The 20,702-nt window shown below is 39.6% G+C and overlaps 1 protein-coding gene across 1 annotated transcript in view; it reads right to left on the bottom strand.

The window, feature by feature from the left end:
- LOC141787362 (CUB and sushi domain-containing protein 1-like) overlaps positions 1-20,702 on the bottom strand; it is a 580,923-nt gene that overhangs the window by 76,983 nt on the left and 483,238 nt on the right. The window contains exons 40-46 of the mRNA XM_074665649.1: positions 18,447-18,565; positions 18,008-18,077; positions 16,610-16,726; positions 15,836-16,045; positions 13,817-14,005; positions 12,229-12,406; positions 4,343-4,488 (exon numbers count right to left, since the gene is read on the bottom strand). Of these exons, the coding sequence (XP_074521750.1) occupies positions 4,343-4,488; positions 12,229-12,406; positions 13,817-14,005; positions 15,836-16,045; positions 16,610-16,726; positions 18,008-18,077; positions 18,447-18,565 (1,029 nt within the window). The remainder of the gene's footprint in view (positions 1-4,342; positions 4,489-12,228; positions 12,407-13,816; positions 14,006-15,835; positions 16,046-16,609; positions 16,727-18,007; positions 18,078-18,446; positions 18,566-20,702) is intronic.

The raw sequence follows: 20,702 nt of genomic DNA, 5'->3' as shown, positions 1-20,702 counted from the left end.
GAACTGGACTGTTGCTCAGAGGTTCAAAGTCTTCTTTTCAGATGAAAGTAAAGTCTGCATTTCATTTTAAAATCAAGGAACCAGAGTCTGGAAGAAGAGTGAAGAGGCACAAGAACCAATGTGTTTGAAGTCCAGTGAGAAGTTTCTGCAGTCTGTGAAGATTTTAGGTGCCATGTCATCTGCCGGTGTTGGTCCATCGCATTTTATTTAGACCACAGTCAACACAGCTGTCTACAAAGAGAGTTCAGAACACTTCATGCTCCAGTCTGCTGAGAAACTTTATGAAGATGCTGATTTTCTTTTCAAGAAGAACTCAGCACATGTCAAAATCCAATGGCTATGTTAACATGCTGTCAATATTCGGGTTAAGGTCAACATTCCTGTTTCTGAAAAAATCGGATAAATCTGTCGACATGTGTGAGCAAACAGGGTTATTCCTTTTTTCCATGGTATCCCGATCCAAACAGCGACACATGAACAACATCTCGACACACGAGCTGTGTCCCAATTCAGGGGCTGCAGCCTACGGAGGCTGGATTTGAAGACCGATTATGTCACAGCGGTGCGTCGGAGGCTGTCCCAATACGGAGACTCCTCCAAATGCGGCCGACAAATCTGTCCTCCGTTTCGGGGGCCGCGAAGGACGGGTTTGGTGAATCCTTCATAGCCTCACATATCCCAAGATTCATTGCGTATGAATGCCGAACATGATGGACACGGCCGAACTCCAAAAGGAGTCCTGATTTATACAGATATGGAGGATTTCTGGCAACAACTATGTGATTGTGTATCTAAAACGTGAAAGAATATTTGGTTTTTCCGTGTGAAAATGTGTTGTTTGGGCTCTTTTCAAGTAATATACTGTGGAAAAACAGTTCTTTATGAATCTTCTCATTATTTTATAAAAATATGTCCATAAATGTAAATTCTCTTGGGAAAAAAACTTACTTGGAGTTTTTATTTATTTATTTATATATTTTTTACAGGGAATTCACAAAAGACATTAAATCATTTCAGCAGCTTTTATTTTATACTTATTTATTTATCATCCCCCAGCACTTGATCAAATGTTGAAAATGTACGTTGTTGCCTTACTCTCATGTAAATGGTAGATCTATACTCTATCAATAGGGATAATAATAATACAAATGATATAATGATAAAAATGATGATAATAATAATGATAATAACAACGCAAAGTAATAAAAAGATAGTAAAAATCATCCTGTTTAAATGTGAGGTTTTGGTTTACGTGTGTTTAAAAGTAATGTAAGCCTGACAGGTGAGGGCGGTGCTGTGTGACGTCGAGGGTGACAAACAGGAAATGCTTCGTAGACCAGACCGTCTCAATTCAGTTCGGCCTTTGCGGTCTTCGCAGGCTATAAAGGCCGGGTCCTCCGAAGGCTACAGCCTCCGTAGGCTGCAGCCCCTGAATTGGGACACAGCTACGGAGAACATCATGACGCAGAGTGCATCATTTCCGCTTCCATTTACTGAATCCAAAGCAACAGCAGCAGCACGGCGGACTTCCTGTACTCAAAAGACCAAGATTCCTTGCGAACAGAACACACGCAGAACAATAAATGTATGTTCCATTCGATGGGTATATCGACCGATACGACCAAATATTCGGGTTAAAAAAGGATTAGCTTGGGGGTGATTTTCGGGTTTTTAAAACTGGAATATTAGCATATGAAGCAAATGAAGAGGGAGGTTCATCTCCCTCACTCAAGTGGAGAAGGTGAATGTTTATTACGCACAGGCGGAGACCAGCACAGTTGGCAAAAACACAAAAGCCCAGTTAAAAAAAACAAAGCTTGGAAATGGCGTTGCTGGACAATCAACCCCTGGATGGTGCCACCAATACAATCCAAAGCCAACAGCCAGAGCGAGCTGAGAGGACTGAGGGGTGGCACAGAGTGAAAATGAAAATGAGCTACAGGATCCATAACTACAACCACAGAGTGAACTGCTTGGAGGGCCTCATTGGCCTCATGGAAAATGGGTTCAGAGAAGAACTCCAGCAGTATATCCAGACCATCTCAAGACAAGAGACTGAGCTTACCCTCCTCAGAAGTAACCTTAAGTTCAAGGAGGAGCGAAGGAGGCTGTCCAGCACCTCAACAAGGAGCAGGTGGAGAGGATTTCTGCTCAGCTGAAGGCAGAGAAACAGGAAGTCTCTGAGATCAGAGACAAGATGTTCAAGGCGTCTCTAGAGAGCCAGAGAGCTGTTTCTCAGGAGGGTCTCTCTACTAGACCATCCAGAGCAGGAGACAGTAAACCAGAGCCAGAAACAGGGAGCTGAATCATAAAGCCCTAAAGAAGCAGTTCAGCAAGGAGAAGGAGGAGAAAGAAAATTAGTTTTCCTCTCTAATCAATAAGGAATCAGGAGAAAGAGGATCTGGAAGAGAGGAATGACATATTGACCTACAGAGTCACTGAATTTGAGAAAAGGATCAGGACCACAAAGACCACAATGCTTGAGCTCAGGACAGAAAACATCAGGCTGTCTGAGCAGGAGACCACTTTGATCACCAAAACCGAGGAAGCTGAGGTGGAATAAGAGGAAATAATTGAGAAAAAAGGACTCTGATGGCCAAAACAAAAGACCTGGAAGAGAAGAACCAGACTTTGACAAACAGTGTTACAAAGTCTGAGGAGGGGACCAAATCTATGAAAGACATAATCCTGGAGCTCAAACGCAAACCACCAATCTGTCTGCGCTAGACACCACCTTGACCACCAAAGATGAGGAAGCTGATGTAGAAAACGCAGAGATGGTCGAGAAAAGACCCTGAAGGCCAGAGCCCAAGAGCTGGAAGAAGAGAGGACTGAGCTAATACTCATCATCACTAAAAAGAAGAGAAGAGTGGGTTAAGACCTTCACAAGAGAGACAGGGGAGGAACAGATGCTGAGAAGACATCTGAAAGCAAAAAAAAAAAAAAGGAACTGATCAATCTGAAACAACAAGAGAAAAACGAGCTGGAAAATAAGAACAATGACGAGAGCAGAGACGAAGAGGAGGAGGAGGAGGCTCCTTGTGGTTCAACTGAGATTGAACAACAGTATTGTCTTCTTCCTCTCCTCCTCTTCCTTCTCCCTTCTCTCTTCCCCCTGTCTTTCTCTCTCTCCTCCATGGCTCAAAAATCTGGTCAAGGCAGATGACCGTTTACCAGAGCCCGGTTCTGCCCGAGGTTTCTTCCTCAGGGGAGTTTTTCCTCATCCCTGAAGCTAAAAAGTCGATACCCTCGGTGGAAAATCCCCCAAACTACAAACCAACTCCCAAACACTGTCTGACTTGTAAAACACGGCTATTGCTGATGCATTGGTGGCACCAAAACATAGGCTGTACTGTGTTCTGCAAGACTTTAAATATAACACCATCACCTGTGATGTATGTACTTTTCATATTTGGATGCATCCATAACACATTGATGACATCTGCACTCTTCTTACCTGGTTTGTAAGCTCAGCTTACAGAATGGCAACTCAGCTGGCTTCTCGATGGACAATACAGCTGTATAACATTACTAACTCAGCATCTACCTCATCTATGCTTCTGTCTGGCTCAACTCTCTTGTCCAAATATGATCACTTCCACCTTAAAAAACATGTAAAAACCAGCAAACTGCAGGCTTCAAAGCAGAATCCCTCAAACCAATGAGTGCCATTACAGCACCTGCATCAACACTTTTCTTTCTGAATGCCTTTCAGTCAAATATAGCTTATCATGTGTTAATAAAACACAGCAACTCTTATGTTGAAGTAACTTTACATTTATAAAAAACAAACTTATGAGTGTTACATTCTGTATCGGCAAATACAGACCTCTGATTCACACACACACAGGGTCATTTCAAGTCCTAGTAACAAAAATGGTTCTCTCAGACTACCAGTAATTTTCTTGGAAAATTTTCCCCCTTCAGAAAAAATGAATCAGTAAAAGGCCATAAGATGTGCCTCTTCTTGAAAATTGTGTTTATCTTAAAAAGTATGAATAGTGGTGGGGTAATGGAACTGGCAAGAAGAGTGGAGGAGGAGACGTGGCTTGCTTGAGAACCTTTTTTTTCTTCACAAATGTGTCTGAGCCTCTCTATCTCTGAGTTTTCTACTGGTTTAGGAAAAAAATACTTGAAGTAGATCCTGAAAAGCCACATGTACACGCACGGGCTAGCACGTGCACATGCACATGAACATGCACACTCTCTCTTGTACCGTCTAAACATGAACAAAAATCTGCATATGCATCACTGAGTTGGGATATTGCAGCAATAGTATAAACTGTTTAACACAATAACAGTACCAACAGCAGGTACACAGTGTGTTAGAGTGTTTTCATACCGTGGAAGTTGAGAATGAAGAATCCTCCAGTTGAAAAGTCAGAGTGAAAGCGAATCAGAACCATGAGGCTGGAGCTGTAAGCTGACTCCAACGCTGTGTTTCCACTGAAGACTCCCAGCTGAGGACTCGATGTGTCAGGACCATCCCTAACAAAAAGAGAGAGGCAACAAGATCAACTCTTAATGCTTGAAGTAAATCCATCTTTTATAGCGTCACTCCTCAAGGTTGGCTTGGAAAGTGAGGGTGGAAAAGGAAGGTGTTGAGGCAGACATCACAGCTACTCACCACGTGAGGTCACAACCAAGCAGATGATAAACAAACTATCAGATTGCTATCAAACAGTGGTGGACCAAAGACAAAGGGCTGCGTCAGCTTATTTCACATTTGTGGGTCAGTGAATACTCCAGACATTAAAGTATCTCAGCAAAAATACTAAAAAAGTGTGTTTTTTATAGTTTGTCCCCTTCAGATAGACGTTTACACTTGCTTTTCCTGGTTAAACAATCTTATAGCGGCTGATGATGACCTCCGCCAAGGAAGTTATGTTTTCGGGAGAGTCTGTCTGTTTGTCTGTGAACAACATAACTCAAAAATTTACAAACAGATCGTGATGAAATTTTCAGGAAATGTTCAAAATGGGATAAGGAAGAAGTGATTAAATTTTGGAGGTGATCTGGATCACTGTCTGGATCCAGGACTTTTTTTGAAGGATTCTTTATCATTGTGAGATAGGGCCGTTTTCACCATATGTGTGTATAACTCCACGAAAAATGGTCGGATTGTTTTGCAAAACAGTACAAGACAAGGTCACGACAATTTCTGACGGATGTAAAAGTACGATCCAGATCCTGGCGATAATCTGGATACTAAGATCTGGTATATGAAATTTGTACTGGGTCATAATTTTCAACACTGTCACGTAACAAATTATCGGACAAACCTGCAACTAACACCAAATTGTAGCAGACAGTCTGCTGAAAGAGAGTATAACATTAAAGTAGGACTAAAGTGTTGGTGACAATCACAGTATGCTTGGCAGCAGTCTACGCTCTCTGAGCACTTTTCTAGTTACATCTGAAATTTAACACCTACAAGCTCAGGTTGAATAAAGGCTACTCAGCAGGATACATGCAGTTAAATTCATATCATTGCACTAATTGCAATGAATTAATTACATCAAATTAATCTGCACTAAGTCCATACACTTTTCTTTAAATTGAACATCCTTTCTCTTTCTTTCTAGACCTACACAGATTTTTTTTCATTGGTTTACCTTTAACAAATTCACCCCTCTCTCTTACCTTAACACATATTTTATTACAAAATCTAAATGATCTCCTAACTGCTTCCAAATTTATAACACAGATGAAAAGTTAAATGGCTTTACTGAGGTGTGATCTGATTATCAAAGTCATAGAAGAAGAAGAAGAAGTAACCTGCTGACAAGGCTCGTTTGTCAGCACAATGCTCAGCACGTGTTTCAATGTTTCCAAATGAAGTTTCAGGATCAGAAAGAGCGCTGCATGAAACAAGAGTTAAATGATTGCCTTTACAGACTGGATTATATTACAAGGACAAGGAAAAAACAACCCAAACCTTTGTTAATGATATGAAACACATATCTGGTAAGTCCACATGCTTGTTCATTAAAGGCAAAGCAAAAAACATTTTCATTTGTTCTTTTTCTTTACTTTTCTATTTCAAATAAGTAAATTGAACAAAGCTCGTGGATTAAAGGCTTATCTTTGCTCATTAAATATTGAATGTTGTTGAAAGGTTACATTTTCTAAAGTTCCTAAATGCCCAGTTTTAGGTTTTTAATGAACATGCCATTGGATTAAACAAGGGTTTTTAAATTTTAATTCATGAGGAGTGCCTGGGATCTCTTAGCTACTCAATAATTCAAGGTCTTTTGAAGGTGTTTGAGCTCATTTAGAAAATCAAAATGTGCCTTTTGGGTCATTTAAATCAAAACTGAGGCAGAATTCTGTGGCTGTATTTGTGCTTATTAAAAAACACAAATCCCAAAGCAGTGTTTTTCTCAGCCCAGGGAACATATACAATTCATTTCACTGAAACATGTATTTTGGAGCTTTATTTATTATTCATAGTTGTGTCTGAAAAGTGCAGAAATTCTTCAACAACACTTAGAGAAAACTTGAATTTAGCTCACAGTGCAGTTGGTGACCTTTAGCTCACTGAAGTAGGAATGTGCTCCTGTGAAATGAATGCAGTACCTTGGAGTCATAAGATGCTGGCTTGTGAACAAATGAGCTGCTGGTGTGAATTTCAACACCTGCTGAACATCATGGTCAGGAAGAGTAAATGAGATATTCTCCCACACATTTTAAGTAAGCCTCACCGCAGGAAAAGAAGATTAAATATAACTTTGATGCATTAAGAATTAGCACTGTCTATTTAACTCCTCTGTGTGCCATGTGACAGGTGACTGACACAAGCACAGGGCAGCTGAGAAAAGGTGGGATAGGGAAGAATACATTTAAATAGTAATGGGGGCTGACAAGAATCACTGCCCGAGTAAATCAGTTACTTCTCTTCCTCACTAAACACCGGCGAACCCTTCATCACAACACATTCAGGGGCAATCACAGAGAAAGGCTTGTCTACTGTTGCATCAATGACTGCAAAAACCCCCCAAAACATTCATATCTAAAGACATCATTTTACCTCCTTGTGAATCAGGAAGCAACTGCTTTTGATGCATTTATGAATAGTATCTTTGTGGGAAAAAAACTGTCTTATTGTGATACACTACAATTTCTTCAAGTTTTGACCAAGTCTTTAGAGCCACCAATAAAAATTACTTGACATGTGATTGGTGCTGAGAGGTGGTGTGTGGAGAATGGGCCTTTTTTGGTTGGTTAACATTTGCACAAAAAGAGCCCTATTTTACGGAAAATACAATCCCTTTCTTCAGCCTCTCAAACCCATTAAAATAAAATGTGACTTGACCTGATTCCCCACATTGAAAAAAGTGAAAGAACTAGGTAATTTAATCAAATTTCATTGATTAATTGGTCTAACCAATTAAAAAATGTTTTAAAACTGTTAAGTTCAGTTTGCCTGAAAGCAAAAAGTAAGCACTGTGGATAAAATTGAAATAAATCATTTTATTGAAATTACATTTTCACTTCTGACCAGAGGTTTCCAAGTCATGTGACCACATAGCATCATCAAGTATTGATTCTGATTAGCTCTGACTTGAAGACTTCTGCTGGCGCCATTACTCTGGACTTTACAGAAACAAAAGTGATATTGATAAAGTTTTTGCATCAGAACTATGAAGGTCATCGCTACTTACAGAAACTACAGGCACAGTTCAGTTACATTAATCTGCTCTGTGCTCTGTAGTCAATGCTGGTTTATTATTATTTACTATTATTTCAAGAATGCATGTTATAGCATATTGTATTTAGTTCCTAATTGTTTTAAAAATGGTTAAATTGGTTACAGTTGGTTTACAGTTGGCAGTACAGCAGATAAGTGGAAAAAATCGTTCACATGGTGATGCAAGTATGAAATTTGGCACAGATGCTCTCTAAGGAACTCCCTTTTGAAATAAAATGTTAAACACCGAAAACATGAGATGGCGGCCATTTTTCAAGATGGCTGCCATTTCCATTTAACGGTCATTATTCAAAAAGTTTGAATGGTGATGCAAGCATGAAATTTGGCACAAATACTCTCCAAGGGCCATTGTGTTGGAATAAAACATTAGACACCTAAACATTTCAAAATGGCGGCCAATTTTTCAAGATGGTGGCCATATTTTTAAAGACGGGCGCCATTGCTATTGAATGCTCATCATTCCAACAACTCAAATGGTGCTGCAAGCATATTTGGTACAAATACTTTTTAAGGGGCACTCTTTTGAAATAAAACGTAAGACACCTGAAAATTCGCGATGCGGCCGTTTTTCAAGATGGCCGCCATTTCCATTGAACGCTCATTATTCCAAAAGTTTGAATGGTGATGCAAACATGGAATGAATATGAAACATGAAAGCCACTGATTCTCTCACTTCTAAATGCAATGGAGTGAGAATATCAATTATTTCACTTAACTGTTATTAAAGGAGGGTAGGCAGTTGACAAGAGACCACACTACTTTACAGGTTGCAGAGGACATGACACTTCTGCAGTACACTGAGAGCAGGGTGAGCTACATGACTTACTTCAGAGATCATGGGAATGTGATCTTATTCAGCAAATAGCCCAGCACTCTGATGAACATTAGACAGCATTTGTTTCTATGACTAAAGAAAATATACAGACTTTGGTATATTACTTTGTACCCCCTAAAATATTTAACTTAAAGACACCCAATGGTATTGCTTGTAACAAAATTAGAGTGTCCTAATCAGTTATCCCCGAAGTGGAAAATGGAAAAAGTAAAAAAAAAAAAAAAAAAACGGAAAAAAACAAAAACAAATACTATATATATATATATATATATATATATATATATATATATATATATATATATATATATATATATATATATATATATATATATTTATATTTATATATATATATAATAAAAAAACACTTTTTAAAAAATATATATATATATCATTTCCCTCTTATGATCACACAACAATTACAGGAGCTCAACACTAACATACCATTTTTTTTTAGATTTAGTACAGTACCATGCAAATTTAGGGAAAAAAAAAAAAAAACTTTGCATGCAGAAATAATCCATAAGTAAGTATGGCAAAATGAATGACAGGTAATTGTGGAGGGTAAAATAAAATTTCTTTTGCTGGTGAGCCATTCTGAATGTTTAAACTGTTTTCTTTCGATGCTGATGGCTCATGAACAGGTATAAAATGTTTTACTGGCATAAGCTCTCAAACACTCATCATTTTTTTTCATCAGGGAAACTGGGAGTAAGTTTGCCAGGTAGGAAACAAAGTTTTCCTTTTGATCTTGTTTTCTTCTTCCGACCACAAAAAAAAGTTTGAAGTAAATATATAAACAGGAGGAGAAAGTTGGGATCTTTTGTACTTTGATTAAATTTGTAAAAACAACTGAAAATAAACCATTTTGTAGGTTACTTCATTGGCAACCTTCTCTACCTTTGAGAAATTCTCATTTTACCACAAAACACCCCCAAGTTTGAAAAAGGGCTTCAAGACCTGACACTGAGGAGATTTTTCTTAAGGCTAAAATAAATCAGAAGTATTTTGTTCTGTGTGTTTTGTAGTAAAGCTCATTGATAACGTAGAAAGCATCCTAATGCAACTGCTGCACTGAATCTACCATAACACCAGACAGTTATCTGCATACTCATTGAACATGTTTGTGGGCTTTAATGAGCAAACTGTTTGCCTTGTCAAGGTAAGATCACAGAGTTGAAATATCTTTCTTCCACTGTGGATACCTGTGTTATGAATTAATGAAATATTCTCCAAATAGTATGTTTGTAGTACATAAATGCCACATTTATTTCTTCCTTTGTTTGCTTCTGTATTGAGTTTGAAATGGTTTGATGGACTAAAAGAAAACAGTGTGATGATATTATTTCCTTTTGTACAGTTAGAAAAGAAGCTACTGTTTGTATTGTACACAAAAGCATCTTTGAGATGCACAATAAGGATTCTAAAAAATAAAATATTTGCCTTCAGTTTGCAGCTGTAAATTGCATTTTCATTTATCATCAACAATGGGCTTTCTTTGTCTGCTCAAATCCATTTTGACACATTTTGGGATCAAACCCTTAGATAACCGCTAAAAGACCCAGATTTAATTGAAATTATGCTCCCAATCAATTTCTTATTAACCCAGCGGCTCACACAGGGCATCTATAAAACATAGCTTTGCCCTCTCTCTGTCCGGCTGAATTCAGAAATCCAAACAGTCAAACACCCAAATCATGACAAAAGCAGTGGCCCCAATCTTAAGCTCTAATGAACACAATGAGATAATGTCAGTTATCTTTTTTTTCCAGTCCAGCACTGAAGCACATAATTAAAAGTATTCCAAATACAAACTCTATCATTAAAAAGTTTCAGAAGTTGAATTCATAATCCAATTAGGATGTCTGCCATTGTTTTCTCCACCTCCATCATGCCTGAGCCTTTCACATAAAAAGCACATTTGATTCTGTCTTGGCAAGAGAAGCACCCGAACACTCAAAAAACAAGCCTCACAACACAAGGATATGAGACAGAATACATGATTTGTTGATGCACAGATGAGTGGTGTCTATATCTCAGTCAAAGAGAAAGGTGGCGTGAGTCGCTGATGCAACAACCTTTGATCTGTCTGACAACAACCAGGAGGCAATTATGCATGCTCCTCCTGTGTGCGTCGCTTCCTACAGTACAGCTGTCTGCAGCAAAACAAAGAAACATCCCATTGTTGGATGTTTCCAGGTCCTGAAGAATATTAAATAGGTAACAATTAAACTCTGATTTAATCTGTCAATTACATAAATCAAAAAACAAATTATTTTAAATCTTAAGAGTGTATCCTTCCTTTTCATTCAGGCCCAGTGTACCGTCACTGATGCTGGTCTCAGTTCTCCTCTATTTACTTGGCTGTAATGCAGTCGCAGTAGACCTTTGAATCACCCACTCTAAATCTGTCTCAGGCCCTGGAAGGTAGATGGAATCCCACTGGGTCTGAGAAACACACTCCACTCTTCAATGCGAGCCCCCAGCCACTTCCAAATATATTCATGTGTGTGAGATATCTTGAGATTGAGAGCTGCAACAGTCCATCATGTCTGCACTGATGTCACATTACAGATGTCTTTTGGTGCCCTACAATTTACGAATCTGATTTTATAATTTTATTCCACATGAAATGTGCCAAAAACACATGAATCACCAAAATCAATTTGCAACTGCAAAATAACTCGACACCGTGCCTCTCCACAGCTATATCCATGGCTGGGCTAGCTGGGAGGATTGAGAGTGAGAAGTCACCGGCTGTGAATGTATTTCCTCCCCACAGCCTGCATCTTAACTGCTCACTCCCTGGAGCTTGACTCTTGAGCTTCAAAATAAAAGTCTGACCTCAACCAAACAGCCAATATTTATTTCCCAAGCCAAACAAATGAAAAAAACGATGGCTCAAATAGCTGATTTTCTTCCACATAAATTCACTGTTCAATATCATATCTGACAGCAGACACTGTGAAAACTAAAAGTGAGAACATTCTCTGAAACTGACCCAGGCTTGACAGAGTCCTGTTGGATTTGTGAACCCAGCTCCACAGCTCCTTTCATTACATTTCCCACTCCCCACTGAATCTCATCATTACTGCCAGAGTTCCCGAGCCCTCTCTGGGTCTGCATTTGGCCATGCTACTGAGTTAGATTGAATTGGTCAGTGGTCCCATTGTAAATGCATTACTCTCACACTCGTGATATTACAATCTCACCCCCACACTGAATCGCATTATTACTGCAGGAGAGTCAGTGCATGCATGGCACAGAGTGTGTGTAGGTGTAAGTGTCGGGAGTCCATGAAGCTGTGATCCCTGTGTATCCTGCTCTTAACTTGTCCACAGGGGTTGACTCCATGTGCCCCTATACACCCAAGATGATGTCAGTATAAAGAAAAAGATCTAATGGATTAAAATGCAATCTATAGCAGGGATGAGGTCATCATGTATAAAATACATTGCAAAAGCCTGTGCTAGAAAATGTGTTAGAGGCACAGAAATAGGTGGATATAAAAACAGGAGAAAATGATAGAACTCCAACACCTTCTCATTACTGAACAGAGAGGAGACAGGCTATAAGTACATTCAAAACATACCTCGCAGTGATGCAATCAGTCCAAGGATAAAGAGCCACACTGAAAAGAAGCTCATGAATTCATGTGAATTTATGTGAGTGTGTCCAGACTTACCAGACAGCGATGTAATCTGTGACAGGTTCAGTCTGCAGTAAGGTAAAGTTAATATAAACTCCATGTCCGTGGGGAACAGTGATGAGCCAGCTACAGTCCTGGGAGTTTGGGTATTCATTGGGGTACTGTGGTGAATAGATAGTCCCATTTTCAGCCGTGACATTATAGCCGCAAGGAGCTGTAAAAAGCAAAGTTGTACAATGATCTATTTGCAAATTTGTCACTTTATTCTAATGTACTGGACCTGCTAGGTCCAGGGGACAGGAATAGATGGTGAACTGTAGACAGTGAGGGATGCAGTTATCATCATAATTTACAGGAACACAAGTAGTGCAGAAGTAGCGGTACTGCTGGTAGGAGGAAGAGCAATGAATGTCCTCCTGATGTATGGAGAAAATGATCCAAATGACACATGAACATTTTTCTCTACTTTACTGCCTACACGGCCAGCTTGTGGCATAAATTTGATTAAATTACTGAGATTCAGTAAGGATAAACCATAATTCTAAACATACAGGTAGAAAAATTACATTAATTGAGTAAGGTATCATATGAAAGCCCTAAGCAGGCATGCATTCACACATTTAAGAGGTTTTATAGTCAGTCATTGTGGATTAATCCTGGAATGGATTAATTTATTTGTAATCTTGAGATAACAATGCTTGTTTTCTTGTGATATTGGCACCATTCCCTGGAAATCTGGAGCACTTGGCTGGTCGAAACTAAGCCAAGCTATGACACGCCACGCTGCCAATGAGGTAGGCTGAGCCTGTATCTATTTTAGTGGGTGGGTGGGTGGATGTGTGTGTGTGTAGACCTGCACAACCTGCCAAAACTCCCTATTTGGGGAGAGTCTCCCTCATTTTAACCCAGGTGCATGTGTTGTTCACCTGACGAGTAATTTCTCTTAATTATTTCTGTATTTGTAAGTTGATGCCAACCAAATGAATGTTCCTCAACCTCTTGGTGAGGTAAACTGTATGTGAAACAAGACCTGGCAACCTAACTTGACAGCAACAGCCACGCACAAACCACCCTCTTTCTCTATGTCTTCATCTCTAGTTATGGAGAATTTTGGATTGAGGAAAAAATATGTTGGACTGTGGAATAAATGAGTTGAATTCTAAAACTTGAATCACACTTCAATTATTGCAATTACTGCTGCCTCTGTTTGTAAACAAAAATGACCACTCTATTTTCTGTCGCTCACTTGATTCCAGCTCAGTTATCATTTTGTTAGCCTGGAAAAGGCTTAACCGAAATACTGAATTTATTTAAATGTGAGCCTTAAATGCCAGACATGTCGATAAGTGTAGCTGGATTTAGGCTAATTTTCCCGATATCTCACATGTCCTTTTTCCCAGTCAAATGTTAGCAGATATGTGTGTACCTTTTGAGTTACAGTCATGTGATGGAAGCAGAATTGACTCATTATGTTGAAAAAAAACAGTATAGAAAAGGAAATGCGCATTTCTGTAAACCTTTTTGGTGTAGAAAAATTATATAACCAACAAAAAAAACAAACACACAACAAGTCTTCAATATTTTCTGACAATAGGTCACGCCAAACAGTCCTCTTTGTATTTACCTTCACATCGTGGAAATGGGTGGTTCCACTTCCTGTCTGTCCCATGCAGGCACGTCAGTACAGGGTGTCCAATCAAAACATAACCAGGATGACACTGGAAAGTCACTGATTGGCCAGCGCTGTAGTCATTGTTTATGATGTCACCATTGGGAAAAGGTGAGGGGTCCTGGCAGTTTTGAAGTTGATAAGCTTCAAGAGAAAAGAAAAATGAGCATCCGTTTGGATTAATCAATGATTTTTTTTTTTATCCTGTTGGAAAAATCAGTTCTACTCACATAAAAACATGCAGTATACTTGTGTGTTTGTTCCTCTGCATTGTGTCGTCTTACATTAAAGCCTTTAATACTTTCCCCAAAGTCCCAAAATGCAACTCCACACTGCCAAGTGTGATACATTGCATTGCAGCTGTTTTTTTCTGCCCGCTGCTAATGGACTTGAAGGGGCATTAAAAATCTATAACCCACAGAGGCTACCAATTGTAAGTGCAGCAACATCAATAGTTCTAATCACCTCCTACACACTTATCTGGCACATGTATGCTTGGTGAGCTAGCTCTTGCTGGAGGAGACGAAAGTTTCGCAGGTCTATTTAGGTCACACCTCACTCTGTGTGAGTCCCAGGGAAAGTCAAGCCCTTCGATTTGACATGACAGAGAGCGGAGGTGACGGACTGCAAGAAAAGACTAGACAGAGGGACAGCACCTCCCAGCACAAGAACAAGCGCTCACTACCAGGTCAATAAAGGAAGAGTTGTGCTCTACACAACACCTGATGGCTGATTGTGCAAAGAAGTCTCAGGGACATTCTAACCTGGTAGTTACAGGATCTCAGATGGCGAAAAATCCTCATATAGCACAATCAAAGAGCAGGATGTGTGCTGAAACACCTGTGTTACTGCCAGTACTGGTTAGTCTGTCCCACACCCAGATGGGAGATGCCACAAAGGATGCTTATGAACGTCAGAACAAAAATCCTACGGGACTCAAAGATCCCCAGGGTAAACAAATATTGACAAACTTAACTGGACGTTGGGAAAATGAAGGAGGAAAATAAAAGCAAGCAGTAGCAGATGTAGAAGTCCCATGTGTCCCAGCATCAAGGGGAAGAAATGTAACAGGGAAGTGGAGATTCCAGGGAAAGAAAGAGGAACAAGGGAAAATGTGGGACTGAAGTGGCAGTGGGAATGCTTCCAGCTGAGAAACTGAACTCCCTTCAGACTTTATTAACCATGTTTAGGTTGAAACCTAAGTGTTTTTCTGTTTTTGCCCATGCTGACTTTCTGGCATCCAGCATTTGTCCCTAAGCAGTTATGTGGATGTAAACACAACCTCTTAAGCCTTGAGTATAGAGCCTAAAGTTGAGGGTGCAGCAGTAAAAGCATGCTTCCAGGCTTAATTGTGCTAATCCCACACAATAGTGGACTCTACAAGGACTGCAGTGCACCCCTGTCGTTGATCTTTGCTGTCAGATTTGTGAAAAGAAAACGTCCATCCACATTTCAACATCAGGACTAAGCTGCGACAAGGACAGCAGCATTAGAGGATAAGACCATTGAAAGCTGAAATATGATGAAGTGAATGTGAATCTGGGTTAGCTTTAATGGAAGTTTGTAAGCCCATTTTTGGATATGTTTGCTTATTGGCCTACAGCGCATCTCCTGTGTCTTTGAAGTGTAGCACTTAGGGCTACAAGAAAAGGCTGCCGGACAAGATGCCAGTCTCTCACAGGGGCTTACAAACAATCCATCTCTTTTAATGATGAGTACAGAGCCATAAGGTTTTTAAGTCTTTAGCCTGACTCATCTATAGATCAAAGCTCAAAACCTCAGAGCAATACATTTTCTCAGCCCGGACCTCATTTCTTAGACTTAGAAGGCTTTATGATTTACCAACATTGTTTGATGTTAATTTATTCTCAACTATTCAGACTTTTTCTAATAAATTCAAGCAAACATTTTCTCCCCTGATCCTGTGAGGAGAAAACAAAACCATAGAAAGACTTCTTCTCTATTTAAACTCACCCTGATAGGTCAGCTTAAACCCCTGCCTGTTCTCAGAGTGGTCACTGTAGAAGTGGATGACCGTCAGGTGGGTGGTGCTCAGTAAAGGTGGAGGGATCTGTGAACCCGTGAACTGTCCAATGAGAGCAGAGCTGTGCTGTGGTCCAGCCCTGACCTCGAGGAAGTCATGGTTGTCTTCAGAGGAGAAGTTTTGAAACTGAACATGGGCTCCTGAAACATACGCACAGACATACACACACAGTGTTCATTTTATGACTTAAAGTTGGTCTTTATCTATTGAATCTGAAAACATGAACAGATTTTGGTTTCATTTTCCACACTTTGAAACACATTTTTCAAGCACAGCCACATTTGGCTCTTTATTATTGTTATTTGATATTTCAATTATTATTCAATTTAGCTTCTTGGACGATGTCAGTAAAGTTCACTGTAACCCTGCTTTGGAGTATAGTAGTATTACCAGTGTTTATTAAATCAAAATAACATTACATTAACTTTAAATGAGCCATAATTACTCCCACTCTGCCATATATGCCATGTAAACAAAGGGATTAAAAATGAGTGTTATTCCTACCATCACTTACTATAGTCATTAAACAGCACACGCCATGTGTCAGCCTCTAATTAAACATGTGGTGAAGCTTTCAATAAACCATGTGCTGTTTCTGCTGATTCTGTGCTGAAAAAATGGGCTCTGTGTTTCCAAAGTACTCCAACAGATGTACTGAAAGTGACAGTCTTTTTAGGAATGCTCTTCCGTCCCATAACACTTACCGTATCCAGTTGGCAGGGTGATCTGCCAGGTGCAGTCCAGGTTGCCAGGGTAGTTGCCAGGGAAACCTGGACTAAGGATGACACCGCTCATCTCCGACAACATCCCGCCGCAACGTGCTGACAACACAGGCAGAGCAAACACGTTGTTAAAACAGACAACAGTGTACAGCACAGATCATCACTTTATCCTCTTTAGTGCGACTGAAAGAAGGTTACAGCACAGTGGTTGGATAGCACAGAAACAAACTAACACAGAGGTTGCAGCAACCTTTAGAGGGAGTAGTGTCAATATTTACACTCAGTGGCACCTTTTAACATGTATGATGATTTTAAGCTTTGACAAAGTTTTCACTTCTTAACTTAAAACAGGTAATTTCTGGCTTGATCCTCATGGAGAGGTGGAGAAGTGATGGGATTCTAAGTCCCTGTGATACATATATAAGAGAGGGAAAAAAAAACCATTTGACCTTTTTACTATGCTACTAAAGTCACACTTCTACTTAAGAATGTGTTAAACAATATGACCTGTACTTTTTTCCTCGGTCTATATGTAACTGACAAATAAAAAATATGTGGTGCCTCTGTCTTCTAAGTGATTTGGAAATGACAGATTCCTGTGTTTTTGACAGGAAAAGAATACAATTGACATGTTTCAGGCAGTGCTGAGTTGAGCCCTGACATGCCAAGGTTAAGTTTAAGTGGAAAGGGCTCCACAGATCTGCTACGAGTTTTCACTGAGAACTGAATTATTCAGGCCGAAGCCCAAACATCAACGTAAGCAAGGTTCCCTGACACTACTGCAGAAGTTAGGAAGTTGGCTCTCTGCACCAAAAACAGAACAAAAGTGTGTTTGTGCCTGGCAGCTTTATTGATCTTACAGACTGCTGACCTTGTGTCAGTCAAGAAGTTGCTTACTTACACAAATTTGACTCTGGGGTGACAACATTATATTTACCCATAACACTTTCACATTCTGTCACTTTTTGATATGAAATTTATATCAATGTAGAACGGTACTCTGACTCGCTGCAGAGTAATAATAATGACTAACCCTGCTTTTAAATTACATTACACATGGTGCGAATTCAGCAGGTGACATAGCAGGAGTCCTGGTCTAGAAGAAAATGTAATTAACTATCTTGAGCCTAGTTTTGTCATTAGCCTTTCCAGCAGATTAAAAAACAAATAATACAAAGACAAGCGCTTTTTTTAGGAACTCTGTTGAAGACACTTGAGTATGAACTGAAACACTTCTATTTTGAGAGAGAGATGCCTCACTTCATGGAGCAGACCTTAAGTTTAATGTGAACCTCAAACCCGCAGGGTGCACTTTTTCCCCACTATCTTATAAATGGAACAATCATTTATGTCTGAGGGCAAAAAGGGTGCATTTGTTACCAATGCAAAGAGGAGGTGGGTAGTTCCATCTTCGCACAGTGCCAGGCATGCAGGAGATGTGGGAATGGCCCTGAAAAAGATATTACAGTGGTTTGGATTGAAAAACAAAGCTGCAGACTTTTGGTACATTTCCTTATCTGCGGACCAAAAAAAAAAAAACATCTAAAAAAGTCTTGCACTTGATGGCAGCACCTGTCACCAAATAACTTGTAACACTTTGTTGCACTTAGGTTTTCTCTTCTGTCTAAATTCCTGCTTTTGTTGTATGTCACTTTGGACAAAAGCGTCTACTAAATGAAACTGTAGAACTGTAGACTGATTTTATCTGGACAACTCAAAAAATACATATCGTTAAAATTATACCAACATAATCAAAACAAGAGGCATGAACATGTGACATATATGATAAGAAATCTAAAAGCATTGATGCGATTATTACCTGTAATGTGTAGCCAGGTTCACAGCTGAATGCTACCACCTCATTGACCATATATCTGTCTCCTGCTTTAATGCCGTTGGCAGGCATCATGGGCTCTGGACAGGTGGTGAGACCAACAGCTAAAGAAAAAACAGAACAAAAAAAAATGCACACATTAAACTCTCTTTTTTTTAGGTTAATCTTTGAGCTATTACTACACTAGAAATTCTACATATGGGATGTACGCTTCAACCCCATGGTCAACAGTGCCCAATCATCACTTTTGTAGACAGCAGAGTATAAAGTAATCAAACTAGAGGGAGTTTTGATTGTCTTATAGGGGTATTGACGTTGGTTTCTCAGGAGGGATAAAAACAGGGATTATTAGAGGTTCATGAGACCAGTAACAAATCTTTGAGACTGATGTGCATTCACAGGAAAAATCAACTTTTTATCTCCGCCAAGGAGGTTATGTTTTTGGGAGAGTTTGACTGTTTGTTTGTGAACAACATAACTCAAAAAGTTACAAATAGATCTTGATGAAATTTTCAGGAAATGTTCAAAATGAGATAAGGAAGACCTGATTAAATTTTGGAGCTGATCTGGATCACCGTCTGGATCCAGTATTTTTTTTAAAGGATTCTTTGTCATTGTGAGATAGGGCCAATTTCACCATATGTTTATATAACTCAACGATAAATGGTCAGATTGCTTTGCAAAACAATACAAGACAAGGTCACCATAATTTCTGACAGATGTTAAAGTATGATCCAGATCCTGGCAATATTCTGGATACTAAGATCCAGCATATGAAATATGTACTGGGTCATCATAATTTTCAACACTGTCAGGTAACAAATTATCGGACAAACCTGCAACTAACACCAAATTGTAGCAGACAGTCTGCTGAAAGGGAGTATAACATTAAAGTAGGACCAAAGTGAGGGTGACAGTCAGTCAACATGCTTGGCGGAGGTCTGCACTCTCTGAGTGCTTTTCTAATTTCCATTTTAAATTTTGCTGTGAATGGCAATAAAGGTGTCTGAAACCTGTTCACTCTTCACAGTTCATATATTAACCATGAATAAAGCACTCAGATTCATCTCTTAAGTAGCTAGAGGAAGCCATTGTTGTTGACTAGACAATCCATGAGACAAAGAGTTGAGTGAAAACAGACCCGGAGAAAAGGACACAGCTGCATCAGTGCTGAATTAGCATACTTTTTGATTGATTCATTTTGTTGCTGATCAGTAAGAAAAAACACAGACACTGGTAATTGGCTACATGCTGAACATCAGCCCCCTGATAACCAGCCAGGCCAATAGGTGGTTGACTTGACTGCTGATGTATCAGTTTGGATCAATCAGTATTGGCTGATACTAGGGCATGGATGACCTATAGGTTTCATGATCTAAACAGTTTGATCGGTTCATCCCCAGCTGTGACTGCTATCTTCCCTGTGAACTTGCTGGAGACCTATCTCTTATCATAGCCTCAAAGCAAATGAAAAACCTGGATGGTCACCTCATCTGAATGCTAAAGTTTTCCAGTACATAGTAAGCATTTACTGTATTTCTATTTATCTGACATAAAACTAAAGTGGCTCACTCATCAACCACTGCATTCAGTGTTTTGTACTTGTATCAAAAAAGTCCTGCGCTAACAGTAAGTAGAATAACAAAAGCTCAGAGTTGAGAGAAGCCTCTGATACATGTGAGGGGAACATAATGACTGTGGCTGTGTATTCCCAACACAATCAAGGTTAAACACATCTTTAATAAGTTTGACAACAGAAGGCCCTTTATCAAACAGCATCACTATCTGTGTGTTCAAGGAGTGTGTGTGTCAGCGTGTGTGTTTGTGTGTTCACTTGGAAACTTCCGCAGGAGACTGCCCCTGAGCGGTTTCTATGGCAACACATGGGTGGAAGAGGGATGGGGAGTAAAAAGGGGAGAGAGAGGACTTAGTGTTGGTGTATATGAATCTGTGTGTGTGTGTGTGTTTGTGTGTGTGTTTGCTTCTTGTTGCTCTTGATGCTTAATTATACTTTCCTACCACCAAAGTGATGTGATCCCATGGAGCTCACACACACACACACACACACACACACACACACACACACACACACACACACACACACACACACATCAAGGTGGCCCGGCTGGAGTTTATAAGGGTGTGTGTGCTTAACCCTCTGTTTCATGGGAATGTGTTTGCACAGAGACAGTAGGGGGCTTATTTTACATGGAACATATGTAAATGGCTGCATGAGGCCGT

Source organism: Halichoeres trimaculatus, unplaced genomic scaffold, assembly GCF_033239565.1.
Source record: "Halichoeres trimaculatus isolate MK-OKI-2021-1 unplaced genomic scaffold, fHalTri1.1 fHalTri1_scaffold_3, whole genome shotgun sequence".
In the NCBI taxonomy this organism is placed as follows: Eukaryota; Metazoa; Chordata; class Actinopteri; order Labriformes; family Labridae; genus Halichoeres; species Halichoeres trimaculatus.
Note: the sequence above shows the minus strand (reverse complement) of the source record. Positions and strands in the feature narration are given on the sequence as shown.